The following is a 13,798-nucleotide window of genomic DNA, read 5'->3' as shown; positions in this document are numbered from 1 at the left end:
CATAGTGAGGCACCATCCAGGAAGCATCAGGGATCACAGCTCCCACTGAACATGGAGCAGCCCCAGCATCTGCTGCTGATGCTCCATTGTGGGCTGGTGTCTCCATCAGCTGAACAGCCCTCCCTGACTGGGGTGGTGCTTTCCAGACTAGCCACCCCAGAGGTCTCAGCTGTTGTATTCCAGCCGTCAGCATCCTCAGAGCAGCCACATGTGGTCACAAATAGACATCTCCCTGCCAGAGAGCACTGAGTTGCCTCCTGGCACCATCCTCACCAGTGAATGCAAGGGGTGCTGATACTGCTGGCATGGCCAGCACACATTCAGCATGCTGAGTCACATCATGTCACAATAACACCTCACTGAGGTCCCCAAGAGGGACTGGAACAGCTCCACAAACGCTCTAGTGCAGGTTTTCCTGCACACAGCCAGTTAGTCTGTAATAGGCCTATGTGTGGGCTGTAGCACCAAAATTCAAGATCAGCTCCCAGCAGCTGGATGTTTAAGATGGGTATTGGCATTTCAGGCCCTCTGAAATTCCAACTAAACTTTCAGTATGATAAGTCTAAACTTTCAGAATGATAAATGAATTGTGAAGGATTAGAAAAGAGATCTGAGATTGCAGCAACTCTGTTCTCAGAGTTTCACCCGTTTTAACTTTCACAGAGAAGTTTACGTTCCTCTGTACAGAGGGAAACTCCCTCTGACTTCTTCCCCCAGGGCCTTTAACAAAAGATTCACCAAAGAAAGACACAGACTTTGGCAGGAAGCTCTTGCACCCTTCTGCCTTGGAAACTCTCCCTGTTTCCTTGAAAATAACACAAGAGGCATGAAAGTAAAACTCAGCTCTAAGTGCCTGATGTCAGCTTTCGTGCTTGGGTTTCTTCCTTGGAAAAGCCACCCAGGACCTGAAAAACATCCCCAGGGCTCTCCCCACCCAGCTCCTCTCCAACACTGGACCACCAGCAATTGGAACAGGGTGAAGGTAGAACAGCCTGTCTTCTCCTCTCCTTCCTCCGTGACTAGACCTCAGTCTCCAGTATCACAGTTCATGGGCTCATTCACCTCTCATTATGCTGCTGGTCATCCCACTCACCCAGGGTCTCTCTGCCCTCAGTATCTTCAGCTGCTTCAATTTTGGTGGGGATGTTGCTCTCCAGCAGGAACAAGGTTTGAGCACCTCTTTGCCACCTTTGCAAAACTGTTTGTGATGGTGAGATGGGGCTTCCTCAACCCACTGCTTTGCATAGCTGGGACGGGAAGTCCCAGCTCACCACAAGAGCTCACCACAAGAGCTTGCAGAACTCCTGCTGCCTGCGCAGTCCTTTTTACCACACTGTCTGAATCAGAAGGCAGATTTCTTAGGTGTTAGGAGATGGGTGGACACCTTCTTGACCTAAAAGATATCAGAGCCCTTTCAGCTTAACACAAATCAGCTTTAAAATTACTTAAAGCAGTGGAGAGCTGGATACCACACAGTCACAGACTGGTTTCATCCCCATGAGCCCCACACAGTAAAGAGGAGAAAACCACTGCAGCCACAGTCCCTGCACCAAGTTACCCAAGCTCTGCCTGCACCCTGCCTGGCCCTGAAGGGACACAGCTTTATTTGGAGAAACACACTGCAGGGAAACAAACCACTGCCACCCCACAGCAGGTGTCTGACCCCATCCATGCTGCCCTAGTTCGTGTCCTTGATACTCTCAGGCATATGGTGTGAGTCTTGGGATGGACCTGTGCAGGGCTAAAGGTTGGAATTGTTGATCCTTGTGGGTCCCTTCCAGCTCAACAGATTCTGTGATTCTCATATTCTCTGATGAGTCACAAAATCACCATAGGAGAAGTGCCAGAGGTGTCACATCAGTGTCCCCATCAGTGCTGGCAGGGGAGGGTCAGTGGCCCTGCTGGTGTCTCAGCGAGGTAACATTGAACCAGATGCCCAGCATGTGTTAATCCAGATGTGAGCTGCAGCCTGCAGCCATGCTGGCAGGGCACAGCCCTGTCCAGGGGTCGAGCCTGCTGCCTTCCCTAAGGAACACCCTGCTGTAAGGCTTCCAGCCTAAGCCATTCCCCACGCCATCTGCAGGCACAGGGACACATCTGTCCCCTTTTTTGGATTAAGGTCTGTCAATCTGAGAAGACACAGGGCCAGGTGACTCAAACCAGCCTTTCCTGCATGTACTCTGCCCTCACTGGGGCTGAAAATAACATCTATTCATCTTATAGATCAGCTGAAGGACCCCCAAGCCCCCTTTCTGCCCACCTCTCCTTTTTTCTTCAGTAGAGAAAGCCACAAAGCCAGGGCGGGGAGCAACGGCAGTTTAGTGTCTGAACCCATTCGGTTTCCTGTCCTTTGCCAAAGCCTCTTCTGTTTCCCTACCCAGGGCGTTGGGGCTCGCCCACACCCAGCTGCCAGAGGAACTGCTGATGTTGTTTGTTTTTTTTGTCACAGTGATGAAGTGTTTATAGCAACTATCACTCCACAATCCAAAGACTGATCTCAGCCCAAGCTTCCGAAATAATGGCAAAGAAAGCACAGCCCCTTTCTCCAGGGTCAGTAACGGCACTGCTTCAGGTCACCAAAGCAGAGGACCTTTGCACTGGGCATCACCACACTGTGAACCACCCGAAACCTTTTGCTGTCCCAGATGGGCACCTCGGGGCTGGGGCCATGCCCTGACTCTGCCTGTGATGGCAGTGATAGCCCTGTGATGGCTGCCTGGTGATCAGGCAGGATATGGGGGCTGCCAGCCACCTGCCTAGGGTCTGCTCTCTGCCTAAAGCACTGGGAGCAGCTGGGAGCAAGCTCTCACCCCTTGGCTCTCTCCCAGAAAGCTGGGATTTGCCCTGAGCGTCCCGCTCGCTCTGTTACAGGAGCAGCACAGTCAGGGCATCACTGCCTTGAGAGGGAAGGACCATCCCTGCCCGTCCCAAGCTCCTGCCCAGATTCAGAGCCCACAGCATCACAGATGAAGCCACACTGCTATGTGTCTTATGCAACCAATACTCCAGGCTACAGAGATTTACTGTTCAATGCAGAATAGATTGTGTCTGGTGACAGTCCACCTCCTTGGTGCCCTGGCCACTGCTGATCCAGTTTGTGCATCGAGGGGAGGCCTGGCTCTGGTGTGGATTTCCTACCCAAATGCGATACAGCTGCTTCTGCTTCCTCTCTGAAGACCAAAGCAAGTTTTTAAAAAAATCAATTTATCATGTATTTTCTTTGTCAAAGGCTTCTTGAGGATGTGACCTGTGCCTGAATTGCCCAACCTCACAGTTGGCTGGAGCAGGCAGACTGCAGCCTTGTACAAGCACAGCTCTTGGAGGGAGTATATCCCACAGTGTGAATCTTGGGGCTAAAAGCCATCTCAGTGGGAACTCCTACTGCAGGATGGGCAGAAAAACAGGACACTAAGAAGGAGATTTTAGGAATTAATATCCAAGAGCTAGTCCCTAGACCTTGCTTGAGGGACTCCTATTTTTTAACACACACTCAGATCCCTCTGTGCAGCACAGAGTGAGGGAGCTGCAAGATCAGGTTTAGCTGCATAGACCTGGCACAGCTCAGTTCCTACGTCCCTCCACACACCCAGGGCAGGCAGAGATGTCCCCAGCCACCACAACTATCCTGCAAATCCATGACAGGGACCAAAGCAGCCCCGGGCTGCTAACAGCAACACACTGCAAACAGCAACACACTGCCTCCCACCCCAGCTGCAGCCACAGCCCATAGAAAAGGCTGGCAGACAAAGAACTGGATTTCCCCAGCCTCTCCCTGCGCAGCACTTGCTTTTCCATACCTCTCAATGGTTCCCTCCTCACCCTTGATGGCCTGGCCCCTTGCACTTGGAATTAGCTGCTCCTGAAGTTTAAGTGCAAGGCCCTGCTAGGAAAGACCAGGAGCCCAATTCACAGGCCCCTTTCCCAGCTGGACACACTTAAGCAAATCCAGAGGATGACAAGGCTTCTGTTTGCCATTATTTTTAATGCTTGAGGGAAAACACTATCTCATTGGCACACTTAAGGCTGCTGAGATTATATCACTAGTTTGCTTTGAAGCTCAGTTAGCAAAGTCACGTCCCAGTGCCCCAGGAGTGGCTGGGTGCCAGCAGCAGTGGCCAGGAGCCATGGGTCCAGGGCTGCTGGCATCCCCAGGAGGCTGCTGGCAAGGGCAGGGGTGGGAGCTGGAGGGCAGGGAGCCCTATGAGCCCTGGCTGGCTGGGAAGTCTAGTGACAGTCAAACAGCAACAGCTGGGGTTTGCCTTTGACACAGAAGCCTGTATTTGTTGTGCTAACTGGGTGGGAGGTGAGGCAGCGCCTGCTGTTCAAGTTCATCCCACTGAAGCATTCGTAGTGGGTGCTGAGCCTTGCAGCATCAAGCAAGTTTTAATTGGAAGTTTTAAGATGCTTATCAGATCAGGCTGCTTTTGACACCAAAGATTTTGACATTGAACATGTACCTCTGACCCCTGAGGGTTTTGGCCAAGTCCCAGGGGAGGGCTGGCATGACAGTAAAATACAGAGCAGTCTCTAAGGAAATGCATGCATAAACTGCAGACAAAAATATCCCAGTAGGTGATGAGATATCTCTGAATATGTAAATGGGTGACTCAGGTTAGGGAAAGACATGGTTAAGAAACCATTTTAGAAACATCCCCCAAGTTGACATCTTTGACATCTGTCAGTGTTGTTCTTCCAGTGGGGCAAAGACAATGAGACATGACAGAGTAAAGCTTTTGAGCCAGCATTTGCTCTGTAACACACCTCTGCTTCCCCTACAAAGGGTGGCTGTCTCTGCCTCAACAGTGACCTTCTGGATCACTTGGTCTTTTTGTATGCCGGCTCAGAGAAAAAGCAGCAAATACCTGATTATTCTGATGTGATAGGTAACTCTCTTCCAGCAAGACAGCTCTCTGCCCCAGCCAAGGGCTGCACATATCCAGTAGAGCTGCGGACTGCCCATGGGCATGGCTTTCCAGCAGGCATTGCCTAAGGCTAGGACATGGCCAGGAGGCTGCAGAGGGCCACAGAGACCACAGGTCAGCAGCCTCAGCCCCTCACCCAGGAGCAGTGCATGCCTCCACTTTAATCCCATGACAGCCACAGGCAACAAGAGGTGGCTTATGGTGAGAGCAACCATGCTCTGCACTTCTGCAAATGTCTCCACACAGACCCAGTGAGGCTGTGGGTGTGGTAGGACCTTCCTCCAAAAACCAGGGAGACTCCAACCCCAGACAAGCACCCTTACAACACCCATCACCCCTTTCCTTGGGGTGTGCTTACCCACAGCACCTGGGACTGCTTTCACCCCCTCAGGACTCAGGCAGCCCCTGGGATGGGCAGCCAAGGGCAGGACCCTGCACACAACAGCAGCAGAAGCACAAGTGGCAAGCACTTCACAAGTGAGTCCTGCAGGACCTCCATTACAGAAAGTACAGCTGCTACATGGGGGAAGCATCTTTTGGTTTATTAAAGACTGAGAATACAACTGTAGACCCAGCTATGAGAGCCGGGTGCCAGAAGCAGAGCTGGGTTTTGGCTGGAAGGGTGCGGTCTCCTCTCCAGGCGGCCTTCAGCAGTACCAGCCAAATTTCCTATCCGGCAGGGCGACCCAACAGCCCCACCCCAGCATTTCTCCATCTGGAGCAGAGGCCCCTGTCCACACCAGCCCCGGCCTTGGTTACTTATTGCTTTGAATGTGCTAGTCTAGTACAGAGTAAATTAAAAACAAAAATGCATGTCTGTTGCGGTGTGTTTGTGCTGTCTTCAGGCTGCGCTGGGAACTCTGGCCATGAGACCTGGAGAGGGATGGAAGAGAGGAGCAGATGAAGTCAGGCTGGGCTGGGAGCAGAGATATCTCAGGGACAACAGTGCTCCAGGACAGACCCTGTCTTTGCCAACAAGCCACAAAGCAAAAGCCTTTGTCATCCACTGCTGGAGCTATGCGGGTGCTGACAGTCAATTGGGGTTGGAGGAGAGGAGCAGCTGGCACCCAGCAGGTTGCTCTCAAACACTGATGCAAGGGCTGGGAGTCACAACCGGCCCAAAAAGATGCTGTGGCATGGCCTGCCTTCCCTGCTTGCCTGAGGCCAAGGACAGCCCCAGCCAGCCCACAGAGCCAGAGACAGGAGGTATGCTCCAAGGGAAGGACCAACCTGAGGTTTACTTGAACGTGTGGCTCTCAGCTCCGCCCCGGCCGAACCCTGGAAGGGAGACAGAGCAAGGTTAGCATTGCTGCAGATGGCGAGTGCACCAAGGGCTTCAACTTGCTGAGAAACAGGATCCCTGAGCTGCCTTCCCTCCCTCCCACAACCACAGACACAGCCATCTTACCTTTGGGCCCAAACAAGGCGGCATAGCAGGGGTGGTTGCAGTATGGCTTGCCATCGTGCTGCAGGGAGACAGAAAGAGCATCAGCCCAGACCATCCTTCAGCTCCACCTCTGCCCATCCCTGCCCTTGGCTGGAGGGGACTTGGAACTCCTGGGCAGCAGACCTCACCTCTGCATGGCCTCCAGAGGTCAGGGTCTTGTTACACTTCTCACATCTCAAGCAGGGCCGGTGCCAGTCCTTCCCCAGAGAAGTCACCTTCTCGGCTGCCATGGAAAGCAGATGGGTTAGCTGAGGCACTGAACAGGCACAAGTCAGTTTGGGCAGGTTGGTTTTCTTGTCATCAAGCCTAGGGAGGGCATTTTTGAGCATTTTTTCAAGTCTATCTGTCCAGGACAGAGGGCACTGGGTCTCAAACACACATGCTCACTGTGCATGCAAAATGCCATACATATCCAAGAGCACAGATGCCACGCCCAGGGTGAACATTGTTGCATCTGTGAGGATGGGCTGATTTCTATCTATCTTCAAAAGATCTGAGGACCTCCCTCCTTCCAACATCGGCCTGCAAGAGGACTAATTCCTCCCCAGTGAGCTGGAGCCCCAGTGAATGCTAGAGTTGGCAGAGGTGGAGCGGGATGCTGGCAAACACTGGGGAGGCAAAGCCATAGCCATGCCCTGCCAACATGAACTGGTCCCTTCCAGCCACAGCCTCAATTCTGCAGGCACCATGGCAAACCAGAGCAGGGCTGGGGCTTGGCTGGGGTTCAGGTGGCCGTAGGAGGGACAACATCCTGGAGCCAAGACATGTTTATGGAGAGAGGGGGGAATACAGGGTGGCTTTTAGTTGTGGCACAGCAGGGGAGGAGGGTATTTTCTGCAGACACGTGTGCTCTTCATATTGGCAGCTGTGCTCCTGGGAATTTATTAAGTGATTAAACAGAGCTGTCCACAGGAACCAAGCCGGAGCCAGGTCTGAGCACTCTCACTCTCTCCATGCCTGCAAAAGGAGGTAGAGCAATGGGCCCAAGCCACTGTGTGTGGTGTGTGCCCTGAGGGGCCCTCAGTAGCCTGATGCATCTCTTCTTTGGAGTCCAAATATGCCCACAACATCTTGTGCAGAGAGCTAGCCGGCGGCTGCAGAGGTGGGAGCGGGGGCAGTGCCCAGATGTCACAAGGCAGCCCTTTTCCCATTCCCCAGTGGCACAAAGGACCTCCTGTGCCCACAGCCTGGAACAGGCCACTGTGTCCTCCCCTTCTGGGCACCACCAGGAGCCCAAGCCTGGGCAGTGGCAGGGACCTCCCATTTCAAGGTATCTGGAAGGAGCTCAGCCTCCCCAAACCTCATACATGCATTTGCACCAACACTTGGGCAGAAGCTCTGTCAAGGCTCACTACAGCAGAGCCCCCCTCACGCTCACACATGCAGGTGAGATTCCTACAAACCCTATCCATAGTCCTCTCAGCACCACCTCCTCCTCACCCCTGAACTCTACAGACAGATTTTGACCCAAAGTAGCCTTGAGGCATGCCTGAGCAGGACCTCCAGGCTCTGAGAGTCCCAGGGCGCCCTGAAAAGAGGCTTGTTCTGCCTTCTCTGCCAGTGCTCTGGATTATCTGCAGTTACAGAAATCAGGCGTCAGTCTTGGTCCTCCAGTAGCTTTTGAACCCTCCTCAGCCTCTGCATCAACAGAGACATTTCGTAAGAGCAGCCTGATAAGCGCAAATTCAAACCCCTCCTTGTTCAAACGGTCCCGTCCCAGCGCCTCCACAGCAGCACCTGCAGGCATGGCAAAAGCAGCTCACCCTGACTGGGATTGATACAGATCCACAGGGAAAGGAGACACTGACACCAGCACCTTGGTAGCTCCTGATATCAGGCCACATGGGCAAATTAGGTGTCCCAGGATCTTTAGTTGCAGGAGGGAGACACAAACTATACTGTGCCAAAACCTCTTTCGAAACCTGGATGCAAGTGGCGACTTCAAGTTTAGGCAAAGTGATGTTCTCCAATGGTAGGAACCACATCCCCTCTGGCAGTGCCCAGGCCAGCCCCAGTGCACCCCCCAGGGTGGACATCACTAATGGACACAGCTGTTTGGATGGGAGAGCAACCCCTGTATTTGAGCCTCAAACTTCTTGGAAGATGACAAATAGTTGAGGCACACACACAGGCGGAGCACAAATAAAGCAGAGAAAGACATCAGTGATGGCACTTGGGTTCCAGACCCTTCATCTCTAGTAAATTAAAAAGCAAGGAGTGCATATAAGGTGGTCTCAGCAAACCCTTTCATATTCAGCTACACCAGGGAAGTGGAGAGGTCTGGCAGCCAGACCCTGCCCATTCCAGCAGCTGCTGGCCAGGGTGAGAGGCTTGAACCCCTTAAATATCCTCAGGCAGGACAGCAGGACCATGGCACCAGAAGGAGAAGAAGTTTCAGGGCTCTAGTTTGGAGGGAGGACATCTGTGGAACACCCAGCAGCAGACAGACAGCAGCCTAACACGTCTCACAACTAGCCTGCAACTGCGGCTTAAAAATAACACCCCAGAGGTGTCATCTTGCTCTGCTACACCACACAGAACAACGCGTGGGCAACCCACTGACCGAGGAACTTGCCCGAGGGCAGGATTTGCCCTTGGGAAAGTGCTTGCTCACCTGCCCTGGCTTTCAGAGCAACGAGCTGCATCAGCTGGGCCTTTGGGCTCCAGACTGGCACAGGGATGCGGGCTGTGCTGAGAAGGAAATGGGGCTGAGCTCCCATACTCTCCTGGAAGTACCCGTGCTCTGCAGCCAGGCACTTCCTTGTGTGGATCTACAGGATCACCCACACGAGGCACCCCGGAGACCCACATCGCAGGGCGAGAAACTCTGGGGCACCTCAAAAATTTGCAGAGATGGGGCGCGCTGCATCGGGGCACCCAGAACCCGCAGTGCCGGGTGTCCAGGGGACCCGCAGCTGGGCGGGGTGCAGCATCGGTGCCTGACAGCCCTGCCATCCCCGCGGGGTAGGGGCGGCCGGGGAGGGGGCAGCAAGACCTTACCGAAGTAGACCTCCTTCTGGCAGCGGGGACACTTAGGCATGGTCTCGACTCGGCTGGGCTCGGGGCGCTGCTCGCACCGGTTGTGGGATGCTCCGCGCTGGCCCTGCCGGAGTCACTGCCCGCCCGCCCCGCCTCGCCCCGCCCCGCCCCGCCCCGCCCAGATGTGCGGCCCCGCCCGCAGCTGGAAGGGCCCGCCCGGGGCACAGCCCGACAGGGGATTGCAGAACGGGGTCCTGCATCCCTTCCAGTCCTGTATCCCAGCACCCCTTGCCCCGTGCAATCCCTGCACCTGCACCTCTTGCACCCCTTGCAGTCTGCAGCCCCACACCCCTTGCAGCCCTACACCCACTGCTCCCCACGCCCTCTGCACAGCCCACATTCTGCAGCCGTGTCCCCTCTGACCCCCAGCCCCCTGCCCGCGCTTGTGGCTGTGCGAGTGGCCGAGAGCCGCGCTCTCAGCGGGGCTAGGAGGTGTGATTGGCATCGGTCAATTAACCACACTCCCAGATAAAGATTCATGGGTCGCTGAACCCTTGGGCTCACCCCCTCGGAGCACACATCCGTGGTTTTTCCCAAGGGAGTGTAAAAGTCAACCCAGACAATTTGGGGACGTTTGAGGTACAAGATGAAGCAGGAGAGAGCAGCGGGGCTTGTAATCCCTCCTCTTGCAGGATGCTGGGAATGGCGTGGGAGCGGGACGTGGCTCCGTTCACTGTGGAGAGCCAGCCCGTCTGTGTCACTGACTGTTGTCATTTTATTATGAAGAAGGACTTGCTGTTCCTTTGTGCGTGGCTGTGAAGGAAATGAAAAGCCTATCCAAAGGTCTGTTTTGTATGAAACAATCCTCCCCAGGGCACGTTGCTGTGCTGGAAAGGTCACGAGGGCTTGTGAAATCCAGCCCCAGGACGCCTAGTGACTGCTTCCCGAAATGCAAGGCATCCTTCGCCTGCACAAACAGGGCCCTACTGACACCGGATCCCACCCGTGGGTGCAGGAGGAGAGGCGGCAAGCTATGCCCAGAGGCAAAGCTCACGTTCAGCTGGGGCTGCTTTGTGACCCAGCCTGGCTCTAGACTCCCTTCGCAGCAGCATTCCTTGTCCTGAAGATGCTTCCTGATGATGCTGCGGGTGCCAGGCTCACTCCACCTTCTGGGAGCCCCAGTGCAGTCTGGGGAGTACCCCTGGCATCCTGCTGCAACGGCATTGGTTGGGGCGCCCACCCCATCAGGGTGGGCAGCACCCATGCTGGCAGGACATCACCGGAAAGCCTGGCTAAAGTGAGTCATGCTGAGATGCTGAGACAGTGTCTTATAGCATGGGAGGAGAGAGGTGTCCTACAAGGGCCTCCACCCTACCTCCTCCCCAACCTTCCCACCCTAGGCACCACATACATGCAGGCACCATATTGAAACCACATCATGTCCCCCTTCACCGGGACACAGCACATGGTGAGTGTCAAAGCTGTGCTACCTGGGTCAGGATGCCTTCCCCACACCACATGGGGTACAGCTGGCACCCTGATGAAATAAAAGGGACAAGGTATGTCCTCTCTCCTCTCCTCTTCCCCTTCCACATCGTGCCAGGCTGCTTTGGGACCACTGCCTGGCTAGGACAGATGCCTTCAACTGCACTCCCTTTTAAGGCAGGTTTTGTGACGGCAAGCAGCTGAAAACTGCATTCTTGCAAGTCTCCTCCAGCTGGCCAGCCATGTGGCTAGTCCCCATGGACCACTCAGCCCAGCTCTGCCTGTGGCAGGAACACTCCTGCCCCAGCTAGGGCAGCAGGTGCCCCTACAAGGCACTGCACACCAAGTGACCCAGCTGAAACAGAGCCTGGCTCCCCACTCCTCTTGGTGACCCCGTGGACTTTCTGGAGACTGTTCTGTTCACTCAGCAGAGCAGGCACTGAACCAGGGCAGTTCTGACAAAGCAGATGCCAATGAGCCACATGCTACTCTCTGCCAGCGCTTCTTGCATAGCGCTGTGTGCCTGCTGGCTCCTCATTGCTCCTTGATTATCCCAGGTCTCCCTGCTGGGCTACTGGCATCATGGACCTTGGGCTACCCCAATCCTGTGTAACCAAGGGGTGAACCAAAGCATGGTGTTGATGTGCCCTGCAAGCTTACATGAATCACAGCGAGCCAATCCCAGAGGGAAAGCTGTTTTGGGACATAGCCCCAGTTCCTACACCCCACGGGACCTGTGCCTGCACCTTGCTCAGGGCTGTGACCTCGGGCTCTTGTCCCCCCAGTCAACAGGCCTACAAAGTGGCAGGGCAGCACAGCAAAGCCACCTGGCAGAGAGCCCCAGCAAGAGGGAGGAAGGTCTACAGGCACTCCTGGAGCACAGCAGCACCTTGGGAGCCCACAGGATACAGCTTCTTGCTCATTTTACAGGGAGTGAGTCCATAAACACTCCAAATGCCAGTATGCAAAACCCATCAGCACTTTGTGGCAGGGCAATAACTTGAGGCCCCACCAGCCTGCACTGGAGAACAGCACTATGGCTGACAACACTACAGCAAGCTGATATTTGGGATCACTGATTCTTTTGCCATCCAGGGTCTCCCCAGGACCCAAAACCGAGATGCAATTGTGTGTGAGGTTTCTTGGAGTGGCAGTGGGCAGCAGCAAGCTCATCCCTCTGCATTGGAATGCTGTCCATGTACACAGGCAAGGTCAGGCAGTGGGCGGCTCTGGTGCTGGGCAGAGACAGTCCAGGGAACAGCAGGAGAGGGGCAGGGGTGATGTTTTCAACAAAACCAGGTCCCACCCAAGGCTTCACTTCAAATCAAGGTTCACAGCCTGCCAGGGAAACAACCCAGCCAGCACCAATGGAGAGCAGCCTCTTCATAAAACCACAGCTTTATCTTATCTAGAGACCTTGTTCCAGCTAATTTAACCATTAGTCTGAGTATGCCTCAGCTGTCTATGCCCTCTGATAGGAATCTGTGGGTGAGGCTCTATCCTGGAGCATCAGGCGCCAGCACTCCCTGATGGCATGGCAACAGCCTCAGAAAAACCTGGGCTGTCCCATTTGTTTGTTTGGGTGGCGTTGTTATGGCCAGGGTTATCCCCTCCTGGTCCCTTGGCAAAAGTCAACACCAGCTCCCCAGCTCCATCTGTGTCATATTTTGTGCACGGTTCTCAAAGCCCACAAGAATGAGCTCCTGCAAGTTGAGAGTTCCTGGGTGTGCCGGAGCTGTGGGCACATGCTGCCTGCCCAAATATCTCCCTCGAGCATCTTGGCCCCTGGTGACTACTAGAGTAGCAACTGGAAAAGCCACTGGCATTTTAGCAGGCAGGGTGGTAACATCAGCCAATTTGGGTTTGTTTTGCTAACACAGCAAGAAAAATCAGCTATTTCTGTGTTGCAGACCAGCCCATCTGCCCAGGCAGCAGCTCCTAGCTCCCCTCCTGCCCTGCCTTGCTGGAGTGGGACAGGGGCTCCCACAGTTCTCCCAGTCCCCCAGCACACTTGCACAGTGGGAAGATGATGCATCAGTGAAGGAATGACCCAGGGGCCAGTGACACCCCAGTCCAACATTTTCCAAGCACTCACACAACTATGAGTCCTACAAAATCTCTCTCCCTGGCCGTATTTCAACTGGCTAGTGCAAGTCAAAGGCCCTCTCAGTGAAGAACTATTTGTTGTAAAATATATGCACTGCACAGCCCAGCGTGAGATTCTAATTTGACAAGAAAATTATAGGGCGGCTTAAAACAAGCCCAGCAGAAGCTGGGGGGAGCTGCCAGGCATGTGATCCCATCAAAAGGTCCAAGAGATGTCAGTGCTGCAGAACGGTGAAACAGCACAGTGTACCCTGTGTACCCTTCAACAGGGACTGGTGGGCACCCCCAACACTTGCCTTCCATCTCTCCGGATTTGCACACAGCTAATCCCATTATCAGGCAGCCAGGAAAACAACAGTACGAAAGCAGCTGTCAGGGCAAATTATACCTTAAGGAAAATCTCTGGGATATGTCTTCATAAAGTTGACAGGCGGCTGGCAATAATTGGGAACAGGATGGCAGCAGCAAAGGCCTTCTGAGAATGGGGGACTTGGGGAATGGTGTTGGAAAGGGATGTTCCAGAGGCTGCTGGCACATCCACCAACACACTGCCAACTGGTGCTGCAAAGCCCTGAATGGTTTAAGCCTGAAAAATATGCTCACTGCCACACCAAAAATCTGTGCTCACTGCCCTCGGGAACACAGTGCAGAGCCTGTCCTGCCGCGGGCATGGGCAATCACATGGCTGCTTCCAGCTGAAGCTGTAAAAATGCTTCCAGGCATGTTCAGGCAGCTGGCTGCCCACACAGTCGCTTGTCAGGTCAGCTCTCACCCTCAGAGCCAGGGCGTGAATTATTGTCACACGGGTAATATCACACTGCACGAGCAATAACAGAGCCGCGGGCCAGCTCCTGGGCTC

General features: G+C 54.3%; 1 protein-coding gene across 1 annotated transcript; it reads right to left on the bottom strand.

Moving 5' to 3' along the window:
* Window positions 1-5,443: 5,443 nt before the first annotated feature.
* Window positions 5,444-9,487, bottom strand: CRIP1 (cysteine rich protein 1). Its single transcript, XM_071565019.1, has 5 exons — window positions 9,370-9,487; window positions 6,498-6,592; window positions 6,331-6,388; window positions 6,153-6,200; window positions 5,444-5,795 (listed from the first exon to the last, which is right to left on the bottom strand). The coding sequence occupies exons 1-4, from the start codon at window positions 9,407-9,409 to the stop codon at window positions 6,160-6,162; spliced, it is 234 nt and encodes a 77-aa protein (XP_071421120.1). The 5' UTR covers window positions 9,410-9,487; the 3' UTR covers window positions 5,444-5,795; window positions 6,153-6,159.
* Between the last annotated feature and the right edge of the window lie 4,311 nt (window positions 9,488-13,798).

The sequence above is a fragment of the Pithys albifrons genome, chromosome 10 (assembly GCF_047495875.1).
Source record: "Pithys albifrons albifrons isolate INPA30051 chromosome 10, PitAlb_v1, whole genome shotgun sequence".
NCBI classification, from domain to species: Eukaryota; Metazoa; Chordata; class Aves; order Passeriformes; family Thamnophilidae; genus Pithys; species Pithys albifrons.
This window is presented reverse-complemented; position numbering and strand designations above follow the sequence as displayed.

Bases quoted from the DNA above. Each gene is read 5' to 3' on its own strand.
- CRIP1 (XM_071565019.1), bottom strand. From the start codon at position 9,409: ATGCCTAAGTGTCCCCGCTGCCAGAAGGAGGTCTACTTCG. The intron at 6,593-9,369 runs GTAAGGTCTTGC...TTTCCATGGCAG, and splicing joins CCAGAAGGAGGTCTACTTCG to CCGAGAAGGTGACTTCTCTG. The intron at 6,201-6,330 runs GTAAGATGGCTG...TCTCCCTTCCAG, and splicing joins CGCCTTGTTTGGGCCCAAAG to GGTTCGGCCGGGGCGGAGCT.